Genomic DNA, 23,962 nt, shown 5'->3' on the forward strand with positions numbered 1-23,962 from the left:
GTTCACTGAAACCAAAACAAAAGGGCCAAAATGTGCTTGCCTTGCTCAAGGGAATGATCCCACTGAAATCAACAAAACTGACTATGCAAATATGAGCAGCAAAATTTGGCCCCATATAAACATCCCCATAACTAGGGAAAACACTAATCACCAAAGTGCACTTAACACCATAGTAGCTACAGTTTCTTTATACATGCGCAATGTGTGCGACACTTGGTACATGAAACTAGCCAGTGGAATATAAATAAGTGTGCCGCTTCCTTTTAAATATGAACATTAATAATGAAGCACATTCACATTTTTTGCCTTTCAAAGACCTTTTGGAAAAAAAATAAAATAAACACACCTTCCCCCAAAGTAACCTGGAACATATTGTTAAATATAGCACGTACGAATCAAAGAATGGTATTGAAGTAGAAGAACTTTCACACACAAAACTGGTATTTGCTGTGTAATTGGAGTGACTTATGAAAATCCCAAGAAAAGAGAATCCTCTCACCAGGAGAGGAAGTTTACAGTTGTAGTGTTAATTCAGTTTCTTCTGCAGGGGCTTGTTTTTATCTTCAGCATTTTCAGGGCTGAAGTCAGTACAGATACCATTAGGAGCAGAAAGAGATGAAGTCTCCAAACCATGCTCAGCTACCATCTGATCAGGATAGAGATAGTCTTCTGCAAAGTGGGGGTGCAATTCAGCAAATCTGTAGAAGTCATCTGAAAAAAAAAAAAAATGCTGTTACACAGAATCAGCTCTTTGAAATAGAAGGATGCTAAATTTGAATACATGCAGGGTATAATCACATGATGACTTTGGAGAAAATAGCAGCAGTTAACATAGCGCTAGCCCCATAGCTTGTTTTAGCTTCTCTGAAGTTTACCACATCCCCAGAACTGAGATGCCACAAAGGGTTATCGAAGCCCTCTTAAAACGTTTCAGAGCAGACCTTAGCTTGCATGGCGTAGGGGTAAACAGGCTCAGACTTGAATTAAAATGCATGGGGAGTACCACGCGCCCAGGCATCACAGCTTGCCATTCGCTGGGGAAAGGCAGAAGCCCTCTAGATGAGGAACAATGAACAGCAAGAGCAGTCACTTCATAAAATCTGCAGTCTTTTGGCAAATATGCTCTTCAGTGCTTTCTGCTGATAATTCTCTTCAACCTAAAAGCAGCTCTTTGTCACTGCTGCCTTCCACTTTCAAGATTTCAGCATTCCAAACTCCTGATATTTCAGAGAATGATAGTGTGAGAAGGTAACTTATTTGCTCACTTAATTAAACATCTGTGATTTTGTAGCATTCTGAAAAAAAAAATGATTTTAATGTTGTTTACCTACAAAGCAACAGAAAGGGCAAGATTCCCTTGTTCTTGGAGGAGAGTGGATTTCTTAAGTTCAGGAAATTTCTGTATTAAATACCCAGCAATGAAGCCCTGTCACAATGCTGCCCCTATAACTGTTTATTCGGACCCGATTTATACACAAGGTACCGTACAGGAGCCAAGTCGTCAGAAGCTGCTTTGCAATGCAGACTGACACTGGAAGAAGCCAGATGTGAACGTTGTCACTAACTCTTCCTGTCACCTACAGTACGTGGCACACTGCCCACTCCAGCTCACCGTGTTATCCTGGAAGAACTCGTGACCAGTCAACACTGTGTGTGAGCTCCGTGGCGTGCAGTGCAGATGACAGCTGAAGTGACCTTCCAGAGGAGCAAAGCCCAGTTCCTCCTGGTACAAAGGGGCTAGCGTGGAAGAAAAACCACCACAGCTTTCCCTCTCCATCACCCTTCTTTGTTTGAGAGGGCACACTCTTTCAACATTAGAAAGAGCAGAGGAATGCCACTTGGCCCAAAGGGGCACTGGAGTTGTAGGTCAACACTGCCTCTGACCTGTTGCAAAAGGGTAGGTGGGGTGAATGCAGAAAGCATACTTTTGTTTGCAGAAGGGTGAAGTTATAGCTTTTATCCACAATTTATATGGATAAAGCGTTTTAGATCCTGTTACTTCAACAAAAGCTGATGATATTCAGAGCAACAAAACCAACACTATCATTTATGTCAAAAGACCTATATTTACAGCACAGGCTGTTATATCACAAACGACATCAAAGTCTTTGGGAAGAAAAAAATCTTAAATGCTTGAAAATGCACAAAGCAGATTTTTTTCCTTTGATAACATTTTCAAAACAAGTTCAACTTGGCTACTTTTTTTAAAATCAAAGAATCTGATATATCTGACGTTTTCCAAGAAGAAAACAGAACCATTTTTACATTTAGAAAATTTAACATCAGAAACACTTGCATGCAAACCAATTCATCAGATTCAAAGCATTTCAGCACATTTAGTTAATCCAACTGAGTACATTATTTTTCTCCAGCTAAGAGAAAGCCACCAGCCTTAACTGGGCCTGGCCTGCAGCAGGAACACAAAAGCATTCCCTTTTTTCAGATAGAAGCTTTAAGCCTATGCCAGGGACATATACATATTTGTAACAACACGTGCATCATATTAATGACCATGAAAAAACAGCCTTTTTGAGGAAAACGTAATTCAGACAGTTAGCCCTGCTCAAGTAAGACAAGTATAAAGATTCAACCAACAGTACCAGAAATGGTCTTACAATCATATGAAGCATAACACTTTTTGCTTGGGTAAGACTCGAGTATTTACTTTAAAGCCATTCTAAGCAATTTTCAAAAAGCTACTGCATCTTCTGAGAAAATTAATGCAGAAATTGATGGAAACATTTGTTGACATAAGTCTATACTCAAACCAGAATCCTGACAATTCTGTCATGATTTATCCCTCAATGTTCTGTCAGTTCTGGATCAAAATGAAAAAACTCATATTCCAGGGAAGACTGAATTGAACAAGATAACGTTTCTGATAGACTTGAGTATGTAAATGTTCTGGGTCTTGCTGGAAGAAGTCCTGAAGATATTTAAGAATATTTACAAACTTTTTCACAGCAGAAGCCAAAAAAGAGCTTTTGGGATCCTATTTGCCTCACACCCCAGAAACGAGAGACAAGGTGATGTAGAAATAATGACCCACTCCAGCATTATTTCTAATCACAGGTCTCATTTTGGAGTTCAAGCTTAAAGCAACCATGAAGAGGACTGGAAGATATTAACTTCAGTCATTTGCTTGGGGAAAATGTCATTTTGCTTTCTATTCTCACTATAAGAGGAAAGAAACAAAGAAGGGGGGAAAAGAACCCAGAGCAGAGTTCATTGATACTGCTAACTTTATAACAAGAATTAAATCTACATATGAACTACAGGAACTTCAAATCAAAAGGATTTTCTCCTGCCTTTACCATACCCTCCCACTACTTGATACTCCTGATGGAAGCTGTATGTTCAACCTCTATAGTTCCACTCCCCCCCACCTACCCCTCATGCTCTTCCACAGGATAAAAATGTTTTCTTTCTCAGAACTTGTCTGGATAATGACTTCAGAAAAGGTAAAATTTGCAAGTTTCCTGCCTCTTCTTCTTCACTATTCTGTTGCAACAAATTGAGCATGCGGAAAGTTACTCACATTCAAAGGCAATGCAAGACATCAAATATTTATTGCAAACAACTTTCAAGACAGAAGCGCAATACTAGAAGTTTACCTTCATCTTTCAGTTCTTTACCACAACAAATTGGACATTTATTCTTACTAATGATTATGCTTTCAGATACATTAAAATCTCTGTGCACTGTTTCTTAGCACTTTTCCTCAGAAAAAGATCCAGAATCCAGAAGCAGAATTTCAAGGAAGTGATGTAACCACCATCCTACTTCATGTAGTCACACAACAGACTACTTTTGAATGAAAAAAAAAAAGAGTAAAAACAGAGAAAGCAAGAGCTAAACATTGTGGCTCAGCTGTCCAGGTTTCATTGTGGTGCGAACATACTAATACCAGACAGGGGACATTGCAGATATAAGTGCAACTTGGTGCTATTAAAGATAAATACTAAGTAGGAATTCTTGGGTAACTCACATGAGCTGGTTTCAGTTCACTAGCATACTATTTTAAATTTAGTTTTCCCTCAAACAATGAGATGTGCCAAAATTAGAGATCAGCTTAGATTCTCTGCTGGTATTTTTGAAGCTGGTGATAGGGGGGAAAAAAAAAAGAGTTGAGTCACCACTCGAATGAGCTGGGAGACAACAAGGAGTGCCAGATAGGAGCAAAAGGGATCAAAATAGAATACGGCAGATGAGAAGTACAGAAAGGAAATGGGCAGTAGAGCAGGAATCAAGGAGGCAAACGATAAGAGGGAAAAACAGGAGGATGGTGCAATAATACTCGTTTCAATGAGTCTAAACTTGTGCTGTAGCTGAGGCATTACATAAATACTGTTTGATCAGGAAATACTCGTGTAGAAATCGTGATTTACTAACATTGATGTTTTAAATTAACATTTTTTAATACTTAAATGCCTATGAATTATCCTGATGGAAAACCACAAGAACAGGAGCATGTCAGAAGCACTTCAATTTGGGGTATGTGCTACATTGGCTATCAACAACTCAGTTCATACTTAAATAATACAACTAAATTTAGAACTTTACTGCATAAAAGATGAAGAATCTGAAGTAACACACAAGTACTTTGATTCCCAGCATAATCTAATCACCCAGATACCTCAGTTTTTCTAATGCAATTTTCTCGCCTCCATATCACCTGCATTACAGACTATATATCAAGCAGCCTTTTCAATACCCTCCCCCCCCACGACTAACTTTCAAACAGGCTGAGAAATTATTGAGGTAGAAAATCTTATATTATCCCGTATTCTGGGAGGACAGATATAGTGAGGAACAGATACAAGAGACGAATCCAGAGGACAGAGATAAGGCTGCTTTCTTAAAAATATACATTCACATGCATGGAAGCCAGAGAACAGAATATACTGGAAGAGTCAGTCTAGGTATCATCTGACAATGCAGAAAGGAAACACTGGAAACACACATGACATTTGATATTAAAAGGTGAAACTTTATTATTATTTTTTAATCTAAGTTTACTTTGTCTGCAATGTTTTTTTTCATTATAAAACCAAGCCCACTAAAAAGACAAGTCTAAGAAAAATATAACTGGCTTGTATATCAACAGGAGTTTAGACTACTTTGATATTGTGACAGTTCAGATGCACTTAAAATACTCACCATATGTAATCTTTCCTTTCTCTTCTTCATCTACAGCTCTAAAAAGATGTGTAACATTAATCTGTGACACACCCATGGCAGTCTTCAGAATATGAGCTAAGTCTTCTTCTGTTATAGTTCCATTTTTTGACTGGTATAGCTGTAAAACATGACAGCAAGACAAATCATTCCGAAGCTGAATACTAACTCCTATGAACAGCCCCACATTAATAAGTTATACAAAATTAAAGTTTGGCTTGAGAAAATCTAGTCACTCTCAGACTGATGATGGTCTACTAAGGATTACTGAGTAGTCTGGGTAGAAGATAGAAGATTATTAGTTCACCTGTGTACACTTACACAGTAAAGCTTGCTATATCCAGAAAGACTCCGTGCGTTTACATGCCTGAACACTGGAATTTCAGTGATGCTGTTAAACTGTCTTATCTCTGAAACAACATGTTTTGCAGATATGTAACTACGAATAAGTATTAGTCTATTTAGCTAGATGTCCAAACTCCCAGAGAGCCTGTGGAATCAGGACATACATTTAGGTTGGCCTAAGCAGAAACAATTTCCCACTTGGTCAGATATAAAACTCAAGATTGGCTAGACCAATGTCCATCTGATTGGACAGCCAGCTTGCTTATAGATTCCTGCATCTAAATTATTAGATAGAAGATGTATTAATCCGAAGAATCCCACTCTAAACAGTGATGAACCTATAATTTTCTACAAATACTTCCTCAATTTTCTAGAAAACTATAATTTGCTTCTTTTCAAGTCCTGAAGAAAAGAATTTGCTCATAGACAAAAACTTAGCTTTACTGATAGATAATAGATAACTAAAAATAATCGTTCATATACTCATTCTATCTTTGTATATGTGCAATGCTTTCCCCTGGCAAAAGAACTTGAGTATTCCATAACATCTGTAACAAACTTCATTACATTTTCTAAAATAACTAATTTTTCCAGTTCAATAGAAACTGAAACAAAAAGAGTTTTTGAAATATCATTGTCTAATTCTAATGCACGACATGGCTACAAATATTTTCATGTTTTTAAAAACAAGCTACTTTGGAAACTTTCTTTTAGTTTCTCTACAGCATTAAGGTGGGAACTGATGAGGATGAACAAAACAGACACATAAGGAAGTGATTTTCACAGAAGCAGAAGTTACTGTCACAGACAACACACCTCGATGGAATAAAAAAAGTCAGTGGAATACAAAACTAAAATTCTATGGAAAGAATTCAATTTATGCTCAATTCAGGACTCCTGAATTTTGTTCCCTAGCACCCAACTTGCATGCTGTTTCTTAAGTAGGGGCAAGGATGAGACACTTCTTTATTAAAACCTGCTATATTCTCACAGATCAAATACTCAGAAGGTGATACTTGGTGGTAACGCTCACAAGCATCACGTTGGCAAGATTTGCCACAGCCTTTCACTTCCTTAGTGATTAGAAAAGGAGGCCGCCTAGTACATACACTGGAGTGCTGCTTCTGGAACCGGTTGACATAATCCCCACTTCTGCTTCTAATTACCCACCACTTTAGATCTCTGGTGGCTCAGTAAGCCTATTTTTCAAGTTCTTCAGCCATAACTAAACACTCCCACTTCAAAAACTTGTTCAGCTACGTGAAATACTGCACATTATCCCTAAAAACAAATGACATGGTGGTTTGCAAGTAGCAGCACGCGGCAGAGGACAGCAACTATTCAAAGTCGTGCATTCATGAGCTAGCTAGATCTTTTGATGACTAACAGTAAGCTGTGTGAATATCTTAATATACATGATCCCAGGAAACCAGGCAGAAATGATTAGAAAAAAATCACTTCACAGTTGTTTTTTTCTCCCTAGAATAGTGGTCAGCAATTTTTCCTCAGCTGAAGACTGTTTTTTTTTTTTAACCTTCTGATCATCACTAGAAGGATAAAGTGAGCTATACCTGCTTCTCCTTGCTGAATGCTTCCTTTTCTTAATAAACGTGTAGAAATTCTGCAGTTAAATTAAAATTATGTATGAATTGCAAAATACAAAGTTCCCTGGTTATGAGTTTCCAAGACTACAGCAGATAGAGAAGAACTTATTTTTTTGAAGAAACGGTTTGATTGACTTGAAGTTAGGTGCTTCCAAAAAGAAATCACCTAGTCTGTGGTCTTTTCTTCCTCAAACTGAGGAAGTATGTTGCACATTTTGCATCATGAAAGTGAAATTTCACTGAAATACTGCCCCAAAACCACATTCAAGTCTACTTTAGGATTGTTAATTTTCAGATGAAGACAGAGATAAACACCATGTTATCATTTGTTGCATTACTTTGATCAAATGGAATAAGTGCAGAAACCTCTCTGGCTTTTCCCTCACATGCAAGTTAACCACTCCAACAGCAGCTGATTTTCCACAGAAATTGTAGGGACTAAATATTTTTGTTTCTTCCTCCTCTGTCAGATTTGTTTGACAGTGGCCAAAGGGCGAGAATGATAGATCTGAACACTAAGCGTTCACAGGAGCCTCATTTCTTTACCAAATATAGTTGAGAGTAGTACAAATTTGCTGAAGAACCTGAGAACAGCTACGCTCCCATGTAGTACCATACAACTCAAAGTTCTCAAGTCCATGCATTCATCTGTGATGACACCATGAAGTGTTAACATTCTCAGTTTTCCGTAGCACTAAAGACACAAGACTCTATGAGTTCAAGGCAATAGGAAATGATGATGTAAGCTGCAGCACAGCAGTAATATGAAAAGAAATAAGCTACAAGTACCAAATTAAGGTGTCAGACAAACCTACTGGAAAGGCTAACTTCAAGCATTGCTGCTGTCAGTTTTCCAAAAGGTGTGTAATAACTACCTATGTTGATACTGCAACAAACCACCGAGTCTAGAACAAGATCAGGAGCACCTATGGGAAGTATAAAATCTGGGCAGAGACTGCAGGACTAAAAAAAAAGACACTGCAAGACTAAGAGGGAAGAATAAATATTTTCAACAAAATAAAGGAGGAAAAAGTCATCTGTGTTAACATGCAGAAATGAAAATTTTGACTTATTTTTTTTTTTAATTTGACAAAAAAGATTTTGGTGAAATATTTTACAAGCAGCAAGCACAACTCATTCTCCTTCCGTCCACAGTAATCAATACAAAGGAACAGACTTCATGTATGGAAAGATTTTATAAGAACTCCACAGAACAATTTCACTTTGCAATATTCCAAGTTTGTCATGCAAAATGATGCATTTTTTCCTCTCTGAACATGATCTCCTAATCTAACATTTCACTGATGTTATCTTAATGTAATTAAGTATCAAAAAGGCATGTGAAACAAGCTTCTGTTAAATCTAATTGACAATATTAATTATCTCTAAAAACACCCACAAAATTTAAATAAATGATATAAAGGAAGAAAACTCTACTTACCTGAAATGCCAGCTGAATTGTTTCCAGAGTTTTGGATGGCTTACAGACAACTGACAGAGCAATGACAAATTCCCGAACGTCAATGACGCCATCTTCATTCTGTGAAGGAAAACCTCACCTCTGAATACTGCAGTTTGCCTCAGAACATTCAAAATAACTAACAGCTAATAACTAAGATGCAGAATATTCAGAAAGATCACTGCATATGCAAAAAGAAGTCTCACTGAAATGGAATTACATCAGTGAGAGAACTAGGGTTGCAAAAGCTCTGTAGGCCCTTTTCAGAGTCCCAGCCAGAATTCCTAATTCAAAGATTCTTCAAAGACAGTGCTGCTATTGTGAGCCTTTAGTTGCATATGTAAGATTTTTACATTAAATCATCTGACTTAATAGGCTGAAATTAAAATTAGAGAACCAGAGGTCAAACTACTCTGATTTAAGCCCTGAACACATGACATTTTAATCTCCTCTCTGGTCTAGGAGAGAACACTGTGAACATATGCACCTCCTGGTTCAAGGTTCAAATACCATCTCATCAAGACGAAGTTAATGGTCATTTCCCCATCCTGTCTGATTGCCAGAGGATAGAAAAACTGGCGCATTTACTATGTTCCTAGGTCCTTCAAGGTTTGCTTCGGGTATCCTAGAAGAATAATTTATTTACAAGCCAAGTGTTAAGTTTGTAGCTAATGTACACCACATTCAGTTGCGACAAGCAGTAGTAATAGTTTGGCCTGAGCCTACCTTCCTACCTCTTTATATTTTGCATCTAGAAACAAAATGAGTTTTCTGAAACTGATAAGCTTTTTACCTTCTACCTGAATGACTGCTTCATTTAGTTGATGATGGATGTCCTTACATGTAGAAAGGGAAATGCAGTAGGCAAATACTGTGGTATAGCAGGCAAATACTGCAGTGAAGAGCTCAAAAGCACTTAACACTGGCCCAAATCAGACCTCCATGAATTCAACAGGAGGCAAATCAGGCTAGAGCAGAGCTTATCACAAGCAGTACAATTTGTAAACATGATATTGTTTCTTACCTCGTCAAAAAGGGCAAACATACTTTCTAACGTGTGGGAAACTGGAAATTCCAAATATGCTGAAAATTCCCTAAGAGCAACCTTCTGTTCTTTCATTTTCATGGCACTTGTAGCATATTTATCAAGATCATCTTCAAGTGTTTCTGGTTTCAGCCTAGAAAGCACATTATTTTTGCACATTTTAAAAATAAACCTAGTTTTAAAAGACAAGTATCAATACAGTGAATGAAGCGATGAGTAATAATACTGTAAAATACAACAAAATACAGAATCAGTGTTATGAAACTGCTTTATTACAAAAATAAGTACAGGATTCCTATCATTTTAAGGCTCCCTTTAGTTCCTGAAATACGTTAGAAATTACTGGTAAGCTTCAGGAACCCTGGTCATAAACTTGTGTCCTCTATCTTGGTTATAAGACAGATGTATAAGCAGTCCAACATGTACAAGAAACATGAACCTAGAACTAGCCAGTAAGAAATACCAGGCATGGAAAGCTAGGCAGGATTTAGGTCACCTGAACACAGCTGTGTTGCAGGACAGTAACATAAACCAATTACGATTCCAAATTTACTAATATCACTGAACAGGAAAGACCTGATGCATCTCAACTAAAAGAAATCAGGGATTACATAATAGCGATTATACTGCTAATCCTGCTTGTCAGTTCTTATTTTTCACATTCGGTCTGTAGTTAGACACCATGATAAGGCTACCCATCAAACAAGGCTACAGCTGTTAATACAGCTACAAAAATTACCTCGTTCCTTCTGATTGCAAAACCAGAAGGATGATGAACGGGTTTATACTAATGCAGCTATCTGCTGCATGGTGTTTTTTTTCTGCTAAGTCAAGCTTCCTGTTTTTGTTTTGTAAAAATAAATTTTGCTATGAATATAAGTGGTGCTGCAGGTATGTGGGGTAAAGTGAACACTCTCCCTAGTAAAACAAATCAAATCTTGACCAGTAGATTTATTCTGAACTGGTTTAGGGTAATGTTAGGCACCCAAATTTTTCAGTCTGAAGACAAAAGGAGCCAGTAACATCTTCTACAGTATTCTTCTGCAGTTATCTGTTTTGCCATTTGCTGGTGCAGACAAGGGCAAGCAGTTATTTACAAAACCCACAAGCTCACAACAGAATTGCCTCCAGACTGCAGCTGGACCTCCTCAGCAGCTTTCTCTCAGTGAGGAGACTTTAATCAAATATTTAATTAATAACAACATACTCAAAAGCTTAAAAAAAAAAAAAAAAAAAAAAGAAAAAAGAAAGCATTCCTGGTAGGAAGATTATCCTATACTTAAGCTCCAGACCTCGATTGCTAGCTGAAATGACTGAACAACCCTTCCCAAAAGTTGCTCTTAAATAAAAACACAATTACAATGCTCTCTGCCATTAGCTAGCTTAACCTGCCAAAAAAGGACTAAACAACTCCAAGCACTGTATTTCTGAAGTATAACACCCAAGTATGTACGAGTTCTTTCAGAGACCGCATACCCTACAGAACATTCATATGTTCGCCCTCCTGGCAGGAAAGCACCTGCCATAAGTTTCAGTCCTAGGAAGTATAAAAAGAGCAGTGAAACACTCCCCTTCAACATTTGTTTTCCATGATGTAGTAAAAAAAAAAAAAGGAGCAGGCACAAAGGAATCCATAGAAGGCTTGAGATGCACACAGCACTCAGCTTCTAACATGCAGCATTACATGTAAAACCAGTCCACGGATGATAGATCCTCCCTGTAGGAGCTGAAATGGATTTTAACTGTAGGATGAGGCCAGCTGGCATCTGAATACTCCCTTGAGATAAGCCAGCACTGACACAGAATATGCAATCTAGCATCTGTCTCTAAACCAGAGAGATTTGATTTGGAATACAGTGACTCAAAATTCACTTTCCAGAACTGAGTAAGCACTTGTTTGGTGAGTAGTATTTGAGGCTTGATGGGGTCAAGTCTTCACCAAACATCTAGCTAAATATTCTGAAAAGCTAAAAGTTTGACGGGCAAAAGCTTGTATCGAAAATAGACATAAGTTAACACAAATCTTACAGACATCTTGTGGTTTTGGATTATAAATATAGAAAAAGATTCAAGACAATCTCAAAACCAGTATGTGGATCAGTGAGTTGACCATTTTGCTTCAGCTTGAGACTGAATGCACTGTACTTAGCTGGAATCCAAGGGGGATTCACTTCCCTCTAGCCCCATCAGAATCAGAAAGTAACTGGTGTGTGGATGACCAAGACATACAATGCTGAGGTCTTTTGAAGCCAAGCATTCCAAATCCCACAACAGGCTGCAGTTCAAAACCAATATGAAAAGGTTTGAATGTCTCAATTCCTCTACAATTGTTACTTTTATCCCAGTGGAGGCTATAAAAGCTAGAAGGCCAGTAGTGGCTGCCTCTGCCCATGAAATCACGTTTGTTTGCCTAATGGCTTCAGTGCAGCATCAAGGCTATATGGGACATAACACTGTTTGCTACTGTGGCGTTTTGCTTGATTTTGTAAACCAATCCCTAAAGATGGAAAGGCTATTTTTCAGGATGAACAGCTCTGAACATTTAATCCTTCACAGCAGACTTGACGGGAAAACCAGATCCCTGGTGGTAGGATACTTTCAGCAGAATTACCACTGTTCTTAGTGAGTGAAACGTCTTACCCTCCTTAAAGCTAGTTGAAAACAAACTCTTTCCTAGCTGCTGTGGCTACATGGCTTCTGGATTGCAATTGGATGCCCCAACTGGAGTACAGGCTGAGCAAATTTTACAGACATGTAAATGGTAATGAATCCTGTAGATACATCATAGGAACAGAAACAGTTCTGCAGTGTAGCAAACCGAGATATAACTTAACTTCAAAGAAAACAGAGGAAAAGCAAGTCTGGATTTGCCTTATAGAAGTCTTGCATTTAAAAGTGGGTGTTACCTAGAAGGTATGTTCTTGCTCAAAAGCAAGTATTAAAGACTGGAAGCAAAATCCATTTGATAAAATTTACTGTTTGAGTTATTCAGGGATATGACTAGATGATCTTAATGCCATGCTGGCCTCAAAGCCTTTCAATAAGCAGCAAATGACTGCATTTCCATCAATCATGCATTAGAGGTGAAATCACATTACAAGCTTCATCCAATTGTGCCAGAAAAATACCATGGTAATAGCCTTCTTTGCTGGCATGTACACAAATCAAGACAGGATGATAGTTCACCAATGTGCAATTGCTCAAACCAGACAAAACTTTCGGGTTGTGGGGAACCTCACTTACAAATATACATAAATCATTTTAGAGGCGAAAGCAAAGATATCAAGAACTGTAATTTAAAAACACAGCTTTAAATTCAGCAGACAGAAGCCAGTGAATGTTACAAGGAGATTAAACTGAATCCTGGGATTATCAACTGCATCATAAGAACGAGGCTTTTTTTTTTTTTTTTTTTTTAATATGTTGGAGGAGTGTTGTGTGTTTTGTGTGCATGTGTTGTACATTCAGAGGTTTTGGAAAAATGAAGCAAGAATCTATCTGGTTCATCTACCTCTAGAAGTCTCTATCATCCTACTGGAAATGCTGTTCTACATTCCTTTTTCTCTAATGCATCCTTGCCTCCTTTTTATTTTCAGTTATGTACAGAAGCTGGAAGATGAAGGAAAAAAAGTGAAATAAAATAAAGTATGGAATTGAAACATTAAAACTATGCTCCATACTTTCAGGTAAGGAGACACAAAAGGAAAAGGGTGTTTACATATTAAAGTAGTTAATAGGCTGAAAATGTAAGTTTAGTTTGTGGTTGTTTAATAGGATGAGAAGAGAAACACAGAAGGAAAGCTAAAAACAGCAGTAAGTTCTATGTGGTTTATGTGTGTTTCCCCCCCCCCCCCCACTGTTTCCTGAAGCTTTTTGGGGAGGTAGAGCCAGAGGGAACTGATGTCATAAGAGGAGAGAAGAGACGAGACATACTGCTTAAAAGAAGCTACAGTTTCATTAGAAAGTACATCTAGCAGTAACCCACTCAAAAGACCAACCACTTTGTGCTTCCTGGGAAACAGTGACCTCTCTGCCCTCTCTATTACAACACTACCCAGTCACAAGACTGTGCTATGCCAGCACTGTTCTCCTTCATAGATGGCATGGGGAAAGGGTAATTGACCCTTAGCTGTATCAAATGTTACAAGCCCCACAGTATTCCTGACCCTCCCTGGGAGGGGTCTTCCACTTTTGTACAGGAATGAACTCTATATATACACTGCTCACTTGTTAGACTGAAAAAAAAATTATATAAATTTTACAACTTATTCCACACATTTGGGTCTAGGGGTATTGCTTGCAAGTAGAAAAAATCCTGTATTTCTCTGTGCACAGGCAAACGCCTTTCAAAACGTGTTTCCATTCTCATCTTAAGGGCAGAAAAGAATGCGAGCCCTTGTTTATGCATAAAACAGCTTCCCCAGTCAGGGGGAAAGGCTTAAAGCCCTTGCAAGTATGCAGTAAACAATAATTATATAGTTTTCCTGTTCAGATGACCAGAAAAAGGTTATCCACCCTTTTCTGCAAACGAGAAGGCTTGATTCCCCAATGCATGAAGAGAAAAAAACAAACAAACAAAAAACCAAAACCAACCAAACAAAAAAAAAACAATGAAGAAATAATTTTAAAGGCATCTAGGGCTGCTCTTTTTTCCCTGATGGTTTAAGTAATTGTCTTGACATCTGAAGTTGGCTTTGAGACATTTGATTCTAATACAGTATTGGTTTAACCTTTATATTAGTTTCCCTGACTACAGTATGACTACATTCCATATGTACTCATAAATGTAATATTGTTATATGAAGAAAAACCATACATAGATATATAATAAAGATGCACCTTATGTATAAATATTGTATATGCTCACCCAAGGCTTCTCACAAGCTTTGCAAATTCTAAAAGACACGTGTCTGAAGGCAGACGAAGTTGTCCTTCAGCCAAGGCTAGCTGACAGTCTTCAAATGTATAGTCTGTCACTGAAACTCCCAATGCCCTTGAATAAACCAGAGAAACACAGGAAGCAAATTAACCTATGAAAACTGAGCAGAATGTTCATTATTTTGTTTTGTACTGCAAGAAACCCTGCAACAACTCTTCTCCTCTCTGAAGAAATAAGAGAATCCCATAGGAGAAAGTTCACATACAAAGAATGAAATATTGTACACTATGAACCCACTACAGAACATATATCCTTACTTCATAAGTACATGAAAATGTAAAAGAACAAGGCAAAAGTCTTTAATGCTTTCAGAGAAGTAACAAAAATAATTTCCAAGTTATTCATCCATAATTATGTACTTTTCAAGTTTTAATGTGAAATTTTTATACTGTTATTACATTAACATTAATAAATCAATCATCACCTGAACAGAACTGTTACCTTCAGATATTAAAATTATACAACAGGCAATATTTTTTAAGAGTACTCCATAAAGAATGGATAGAACTTAAAAGAACAAGTAAACTCTAAGCAAACATGACATATTTAAATATATGCAATAGATGGAAGAAAAAAAAAATACTCCCAAGTGTTCGCGCACCAAACAATTAAGTATTCATTTTTTTTTTTATTTTTTTTTTTGCAAACTTGATGCTGTGTGGTACAAACTGCAACAAAGATAGCTCACAAGGAAATCTTGATAAAGCAGTTACATTATGTTTGCTGCACTGAAGTTTAGAGAAAGACTGTTTTTTAAGAAGCCTTGAAGAATTCAGTGTACAAATGTAAAAAGCAATTTAGAAAGCAAACAGCTTCATACAAGTTACTCATCTGCCATATTTTCCATTATACTCGATTTTACTTGTAGTAACATAGAACATCATTTCTGCTGTGCAGCCTTTTCAAGTTTGATAAAGTCCTCACAGGATTTCCTAACTTTCATTCCTTTCATCTGGAGGTTTTTCTACCTCATTAGTAATCACCTTTTTTGTCTATTAAATTAACATACATCAATAGCAAGACTGTTAAAAAATCCTGAGACCTATCACAGTCATTTTGGCTGTGATGAAGATTCTGCATCCAATGCTGCACTTATTGTAGCCATTTTGATCTGTAATTGTAGTTTCATATAATAACCAATTAGTTTCTGTTAAGTAGCTTCTTCCTAAGAACCTCTTAAAAGGCCTTTGAATGCCAGCGTGAGGTCCACGAGCCAGATCTTTTATCCACTGATTAACTTCAGCAATTCTAATACAGCAGTGAGATATGCACTTAATAATAAAGCTACTGATCGGGGTTTCTCTCTTCTAAGGATAAGAAAGTAAATACTCATGAAAAAATAATCACTGATATTCAAGCTCAAAAGTACTAAATGTGTTAGATATTATTTATAAGCTACTTATGAATAAACAGGACGTACACTGTCGTGTTTCTGGATGAATGGCCTCACCCTTGCACAAAAAAAAACCACAAAAACAAATAACAAATAGGAAGGGAACAAAAAGAAGCAGCCAACTAAATCAAAAAGACGTATAGATGTATAAAAAGGTGTATAGAAGAGGCACTAGTATTACACAACATGAGATTAATTTTCTTTGGAAGAAGAAAGAAGGTGTGTTTATCGTGCCAGTTTAGATTACTTCCTATTCCCGACTTTCGTACTGTGTGTGCTCCAGATCATCTTGTTAAAAACTTCCCTGCCAAAGATCAGGCAGGTAAACAGTTGAATCCCAGGGCTGGAAGAATACAATATAACCCACAAGGAGTACTACCCAGAGCGGCTTACCTAAAGGAATGTGGTAATCACTAAGGTCACATCCAGTCAGGCACAGTACACAAAATTTAATTAGACCTTAAAGGCAACAGTAGATGTAGCATGCCACAGAAATATGGGAACTTACAGAAGACGTGTGGGGAAAAGACACAGAAAAAGAGAAGTTAGTTAAAAATAAGCTAAAAGAAGAAATTGAAAGGGTAAACGTTCATTTGTGGTACAGAATGAGACATCATATTAGGGAATCAGGATAAAAAAAATTATAAAAAAAAGTTGTTAGGACAAAAAAAGTCCAATATGACTAAGCAACAGATTAAAGGTGGCAATTGGAAGGATTTTTTTTTCTTAAGAAAATTTCAAGGAAAACAGAAGATGACAGACAAGTTAAAACATAATCATAAGCTGGCAAGCCAAAGCAAGAAACAATAAATTGTAAAAATAAATAAATTCTGGAAGCTTTTCAAATACCTCAAAAGGAAGATGACTAAGAAAGATCAGGCTATTCAAACTCCATGGTAGGTAAATGCCTGCCATACTGGCATCCCAAGAGCAATGCCAGATTTAAATACCAACCCCTAAATAATGGTCCCTAGACGAAGCCTTTTGAAAGAGGAACAAAAATCTTATGATAGAACAAATTATTAAAAAAAAAAAAAAAGCAAACCAACTATGACCTGCTCTTTTAATAAATTGCTGTGTACCCCCCTTACATAAGGGGCAGCATTTCAACCAGACTCAGTGCAATCGGTACAGGAAAATTGCTACTGCAGCTAATGCCTGCATCGTCAACACAGACACAAACAGGCTTGAGAAGGACAAAGCACCTCCTCTTGCTCATCTGTTGGCAGTTTTCCAAGCCTTCACACCTCCAGAAAAAGCAAAACGAAACAAAATTGTATGTTTATACATACATCCAAGACTTTTAGAAATACAAAAATCAGAAGCAAGGAAGATGAAGAAGCAACTTTTGTTCAGAGTTAAGTTCAGTTGTAGGATCAGCCAAGGCCAGATAAAATTAAGAGTTCAAGGGGCTCCTGAGTTCAGAAGATAAATCACAAGCCGTATAGGGCTAACACTTTAATACGAGAAGACCTTAATTTCAGCTCAGAACACTGAAGAAGCTGAAGCTGGGGAATATCCAGAGTTCATTATTTCTGCTACAACTTGCAATTTTTCCAGTTTCTTAGAATAAAGACAGGCATACTAGCATCCAATGTAAAAACCTTGATGCAACTGTAACTCACAGGATTTTCTACAGAACTATATCAACTCATCTCCAGCGAGCTCTCTCTACTTCAATTCAACTTCCAGGAAAAGAAAGGTTATTTCAATTTGAGATGCAGATTGCAAGTGCACCATGTTTTTTATAAACTAGGAATGTAGCAGCTTTTCCCATGCCTTCACCTGGAAGCATTTTTCTTCCCCCCTCTTTTCTTCATACTACCTCTACTTCCCCAGTTCGTTAACCTGAGCTTGCTCTCTTCAATGTTCAGCTAATTTTATGTGGCCAGATATGCATGTCTACTTGACATACCTTAAGACTTTTTTCACCCTTGCCTTCCTTGAAATGCTGGGCATTTCCCTTTCATATCACCACCCAACATGGAATTCCAAAGCCAGCAAGTCGGTTGAACCAAAACAAAAATACAGAAGTCTTCTTGCAAACCCAGTCTGTTGCAAGGGATGAATTGAAGTGTGTATCAGTGGTTGTTTGTGTTTCATCAGTGTTCTATTTCTAAAACAGCAGCAGCTTTCCTATGCTTTACTATTTGAAATAACCACGGGTAAACAACATGGAACTATTCTTAACTCCATTAAAAAGTCATAGCTGAAAATGCAACCTCAATAACACACAATTCAGCTACATTAGCTTTCATATGATTCAACCATACCTTCCTTCCCAGAGGACTTTCACACCCACAGCAGCGAAAGTATTGGATTGTTATATAAAGATGTTAAAAAAAAAAAAAAAAAAAAGCAACCCCTACAGTTCCTGCCTCCCTGCCTTCCTCACCGAGGAAGGCGAGTGCTATATAGTTTTGTATGCACTACGGAAGATTACAAACTGCTTTGCCAGCAGGCAAAAACACTGACTTGATTTAACACATTTCTTTGATAGTAAAATTAAATCATCCATCTGTTTTTATTGCATATTACAACATACTTACTCTGCCATTACACGTCTGACGTTATTGGCGTATAACACTGGATTCCTTCTTTCTTCTTCTGACGGAATATACACAGGTAGAAACTGCATACAGAAAACTGAATTATACCAAGAACATTTAACGTTTTAAGCAACTTGTATTGCAGTACCGTGGTGAAAGATTTATACAGTGCATCTTTAAAAAAAGCACAACTCAAATGCTTAAAATTCATCACACTTCCAGAAATTCATTTCTTACCTCACGGAACCCAAAGATTTTTATCTTCTTTTCATTAAGTGGGAACAGGAAGTTTTAAATCATTTGGAAGTATTAGCATTTTCTTCCATGAGCCCCTGACATTGAAATTATACTTCTTTTTTGTTCAGCTCTTCAGATATAACCAAGAAAACCATCTGCTACATGAGCTTTGTTGAAAATTAGCTTAAATATTGAGAATTAAAGTTCTCAGAACATTAGATATTTACTGTTCCCACCTCGTATTTTGTAATCATTCAATTTGTACATTAAGCAGCCATAAGCGTTTTCATCCTTCTGTTGTCGGAGATTTTTCAAAAACTTCTCCTTCAGATTGGGCACCGGGTATTAGTACTCAATTAACAGAGAAACTCTAAATGCATGCAGAAGTGACCACACAATTAAACCAGAGCTGCTGCAGACCTGTGATAGAAGAGGCAGCTTTCAGAATGAGATGGCCTACGTTCAAAGACGTTTGAGCTTTTACCTATGACTAAGTATTTATTAAACTATGATGTAGGCACCAAGATCATTCCCAGTTTCACCTACAAAAACCCTCAGAACATCTCATTTCCACTAACTCACTCTTCAGATATAAGGAGTAAGAAGGAATCACTGACTCCTCCCCACCCCATGTCAGTACAAGACAGACAATTCCTTTGGTAGTGTAATGACATGAGAAAATTTATACACTAACTGATCAAAATGTTTATAGTTCTGTGGAAAGCTTCGGAAGAAGAAAACAACTGTCATAAGCTTAGTTATATTTAACATAGTTACCTATGGGTAGTACAAAACTGGAATTATGATCCAGGAATTTCATACTGGTCTTTAAAAAGAAAGTAAGAATTGGAAAATAAACATCTATTTTTATCATTTAAGCAAAGAATTCTTAATAACTGAAGTTAGCAGCATTTTCAGTATCACATAATGGTATGGTCAGCAGAACCCAAAATGCTGGGTCATCTAAAATCATTAGAAGTTTGTTTCTTAGAAGTGTTCAAAGATTGAAAAAAAAAAATTTACTTTGAGTTTTCCTAGTTTCCCTATACTCAGCACTGTAACTGAAAACACACTATTCTTCTCTTCTAGGTGTACAAGTAATTATGTTGGTCCAGCAAGATATAACATATAAAAGGACAAAGAACATGAAGCTAACAGAGACAGAAAGATTGTTCCTTCAAATTGCAAGCCCAATTATATTTCTTTTACTTGAGTTGCAAATTGCTATCAAGTAATTCATCCAAATGCAGGACAAGTTTGAATATGAGGCAATTTCAGAGGTGTTCTATGTACCTGTGCCTAACGAGATGGAAACAGCACCGTCATTCTGGCATCACGAGCAAAACCAACAGAACTCTCAGCTACTGTGAGGTGATGGATGTTTGAACACTGATGCTGACAGGCCAGCAAAACAAACTGACACGAGCCAAAGCAAGCTGCACGTGCTGATGATCACGCACCCTTTTTTTCTTTAAGAGCTTGATTGCACACTTGGAATCATTCTGGTATGCAAAAGATGGACAGCCCAATCTTTATACCAACCTATCATAAAACCTACACTGATGTTTGCTTTTCAATATACATGCTGGATGACATGTATGGTACACCACGACATTCATTTGATACATAGAAAACCAGACCAGAAAACCTCTGATTCTGATTGCTTGGCAGTTAGACCTTACCAGCTATTATCTAATCAAAACCATACTAATACTGTACTGTCTGGCTGTACACCTCCCTGAATAACTGGATCTTCAGCTCTTACTCTGTTATCAACGTTGGTATTTATTTACCAGTATCCCTGTGTTGATGGAACAAGGCAGGAGTAAAAGCCAACTAACTTTGTAGAGCAGGGAAAAACCACGACTGTGAACACAGAACCACCCTTTCTTCCACTACATTCCTCAATCTGCAGCACTTCCTTTACAAGACCAGATTCAATATGTAGCTCTCAAGCACGCTGCCTCACCCTTGCAAACAGCCTGGCAAAAATCTCTGCTCCTCTACGCTCTGCCAGCTCGTGCTCTAGGACAGGGTATTTCATTTACTTAAAGACGACCAAAGACCATAACTTGTCCTTGTGCAAGATCTCTGTGAGCTACAAAACTCAGCAACTGCTAGCAGCTGCTGCCTCAAAAATCAAGAAAGCTCAGCAGTGTTCACTTATGTGAAAAGACTCATTTTACTTGCCTAGGGCAGAAAATCATGTTTCCAAGAAAGTAAAAATCCTGCTTGCTCATCAGCTGGTTTGTTTTATACTTGCAAGAGGCAGTAACTCCCCAGCCCTTCTACCTCATATATACCTGACTAGAAGGCAAAATATGAGTTTTGAGATATTCATCTGAATATAAGTCTTTCACACAAGTAGAGAATACTGACTGATCTTTGCAATGGAATTTTTCAAGCATGAAGAGTACTTGAAAAAAAGTTACAAGACAAACATGGGAAAAACAAAGTATTATAAACAGATATAAAGTGAAAGAATCCAGTTGTTACACACTATATAAGCAGGACAGTAGGAGCCTGGTAGAATACTTTTAAAGTAAAACATATCTCCCCTGTGAAAAAGATCTTATCTGCTGTGGGTTACCAAAACAGAACGGGGAGTAGTTTACTGTAAAAACATTTTCAGATAACTTTATCATCCCTTTTGTAAGCTGGCAGTTCCTATTATCTTTTATGCAACTTTTTTTTGTTGTTAAAGTACATCTACTTTTCTTCTTTTTGACACCATGATCAGACCACTATTTTGTAAATAAGATTTTTTTTAAGCCATTAATAGCTGAAAACTTTCAACTGAAGTGATAACACCAATCACAAGTTTCTGCAAGACATACAGTTGTTTAGTGGCCAGTATTCTGTGCATTCATTGTTTTCCAAATATTTATTGAAGAAACAAAACACAGAACATTGCAACGATTACTGTGATTAGGATATGTTGTATATAACAATAGCGATAGTTCTTCCTACTAATTTACCCTGCCATCAGATCCATCAGTCAAACATGAATACATTTTCACATTTCCACTTCAATAGCCTTCAGCCTTAAGACCACAATGTTTTCCTCAAAACAATGTTAAGAATATACATGAACTCCAATTTTGTGTTTTCTGATTCCACATTCAGAACATTGCAGAAATTGTAAAAATCACTGTAAGCGGTTTCTTATTCTTTAAAAGATAGTTCTTATTTTGTACATCAGCATTCACTAAGTTCACTGTGATTGCTAAAATAGCAAATCATAGCATTACAAGATAAGAGCTTTATTCACAATGCTAACTCTATAGTTGGAAATATATCTACTCAATTTAAATAAGAAAGTCATAAGCCAAGTGGGAAACTGTATTTATTTTTTTTTAGTTTTAGGTTACATTTTCAGATACAGATATACTTGTCCAAAATAAGTGGTATTTAAACTTTTTTTAAAAAAAAAACAAAAAACAGTGTAAGCAGAGTTTGATTGCAAACTTTTACTGCAGAATTATGAACAATATGATGTATACTGCTGTATATGATGTTGCTCTGAATACACTTTATTTTACTGACCTCAATTTCCACGGAATTGTGAAACTGACACAATGTAAGCCACAGAATTTCTAACCTAAAAGGGAGAAAAAAAGGAAAAGGATGAAGAAAAAAAATTAAACATAGTGAAACAGTAGTACATTATGCTCTGAAGTCTTCAGGTAGCTTTCCTACTTGCAGGTATATAGGTACAATCATATTCAAATACACATTTAACAGAAAAGGTCTTTGAGAGTACTTCTACACATTACGTTCTGTAAGGGGGGACAGGAGCATTTTATACTGAATATATATATGTATAATATATACAGCATCTTAAAAGACACCCAAAATTAAAAGACAAACAGTAACATACACAGTTACTCATACATACAACAACATGACTGATGTACATGTATGCAGAGAACATAAAGAAACTGCAAGTCTGTTTCAGGAAAATGCTGTATTCAACAGAGTTGACAAGATTAATTAAAACCACTATGATTATATCTTTACCTTTGTTTAGAATCAAATTATACTTCAGAAATCTGTTAATGAAATGCAGTACATGTGTTTCAGTAGTCTAAGACACAAGATATTGCTTTCTAAGGTTGAGTGGACTCCAGTAGTGTTCAAATTCAGGATAGGAATTAGTAAACCTAAGTTAGGCAGCAGCATTAGTAGGCACACTTTATACTGTATTTGGGTACATACAGCAGCCAATTATTATGTTAGAAGTGCAGATAAAAATCCTCTTAGGCAGATAAAGTGCACTTCCTAGAAGCAGTACTAATTTGCGACACACTCATTCAGGGATGCAGCACGTTTGTCTCCTTTCCAATTTAACTTCCAATACATTAAAACAAAGAAAAGGTACAACCACCACAATAGAACTTATGACTTCACGTTTACACCATTAACAGTAAATGTGAAGATCTGATTCTCTACATCCTACTTCAAGAACATTAAAAACAGCTAATAATTTATAAGCACAACTTTCTCAGTTCCAACTCTATAATCCTCAAAGATACCTAAAAAAAAAAATCTGCCCCAACTTGTTTTTACACACTAACCTTAAATTAAAAACATTAATAAATAGTTGATAGAAGCCATATTTAACTCCAAGTCTAAGGTAGAGAAAATTTAAGTTGTATGCTGTTGTCCAAGGCTTTAAGGTGCAGTCAAGTTAATCTGAGCTGAATAGCAAACTAGTAAAAACATTGCTTTCTGAAAGTGTTCAGTTTCCATGAAACACGTTTTCAATCTATTTTATGGGCTGCATCAACTTTGAATACCCTGCCAATCTTCTGTAAACAGAATACGCCTGGATACAGCAACGTTTTCAAATTATGTTCTGGCTGACACCAAAATAAAATGACATAAGACAACAGATGTTTGAGAAAGTGAATGTAGCAGCCTTAACAGTATTTTCTGCTAAGACATCAGAAATACCTGTTAGGCCACTCAGGAGAATTAAACCTAATTAAGTAAAACAGTAATTTAAATGCCCCAAGTGAATTCGCATAACATTACATGCTACTTCAGAATTTGATTCAGCTTTCATTTGACTTAAGTTTGTTCGTAGGGGTCAACAGTTCTGAATGAGAGTATTGTGTTATACACATTTAAGTGCTTTGAGGTAACCCACCTACAAGTTCCTCCCCAACTCCTACATGTTCCTGACTCCTCTGACAGGAGCTGGAAGTTTT

At 36.9% G+C, this 23,962-nt stretch overlaps 1 protein-coding gene across 1 annotated transcript in view; it reads right to left on the reverse strand.

Moving 5' to 3' along the window:
• Positions 1-526: 526 nt before the first annotated feature.
• The window catches only part of LPCAT1 (lysophosphatidylcholine acyltransferase 1), a gene marked incomplete at its 3' end in the record, with an annotated part of 47,185 nt that continues 23,749 nt past the window's right edge, over positions 527-23,962 (reverse strand). The window contains exons 8-14 of the mRNA XM_084283264.1: positions 22,296-22,350; positions 18,513-18,595; positions 14,499-14,624; positions 9,611-9,764; positions 8,569-8,667; positions 5,161-5,299; positions 527-711 (exon numbers count right to left, since the gene is read on the reverse strand). Of these exons, the coding sequence (XP_084139390.1) occupies positions 527-711; positions 5,161-5,299; positions 8,569-8,667; positions 9,611-9,764; positions 14,499-14,624; positions 18,513-18,595; positions 22,296-22,350 (841 nt within the window). The remainder of the gene's footprint in view (positions 712-5,160; positions 5,300-8,568; positions 8,668-9,610; positions 9,765-14,498; positions 14,625-18,512; positions 18,596-22,295; positions 22,351-23,962) is intronic.

Source organism: Netta rufina (genome assembly GCF_964035555.1).
Source record: "Netta rufina genome assembly, chromosome: 2".
NCBI classification, from domain to species: domain Eukaryota; kingdom Metazoa; phylum Chordata; class Aves; order Anseriformes; family Anatidae; genus Netta; species Netta rufina.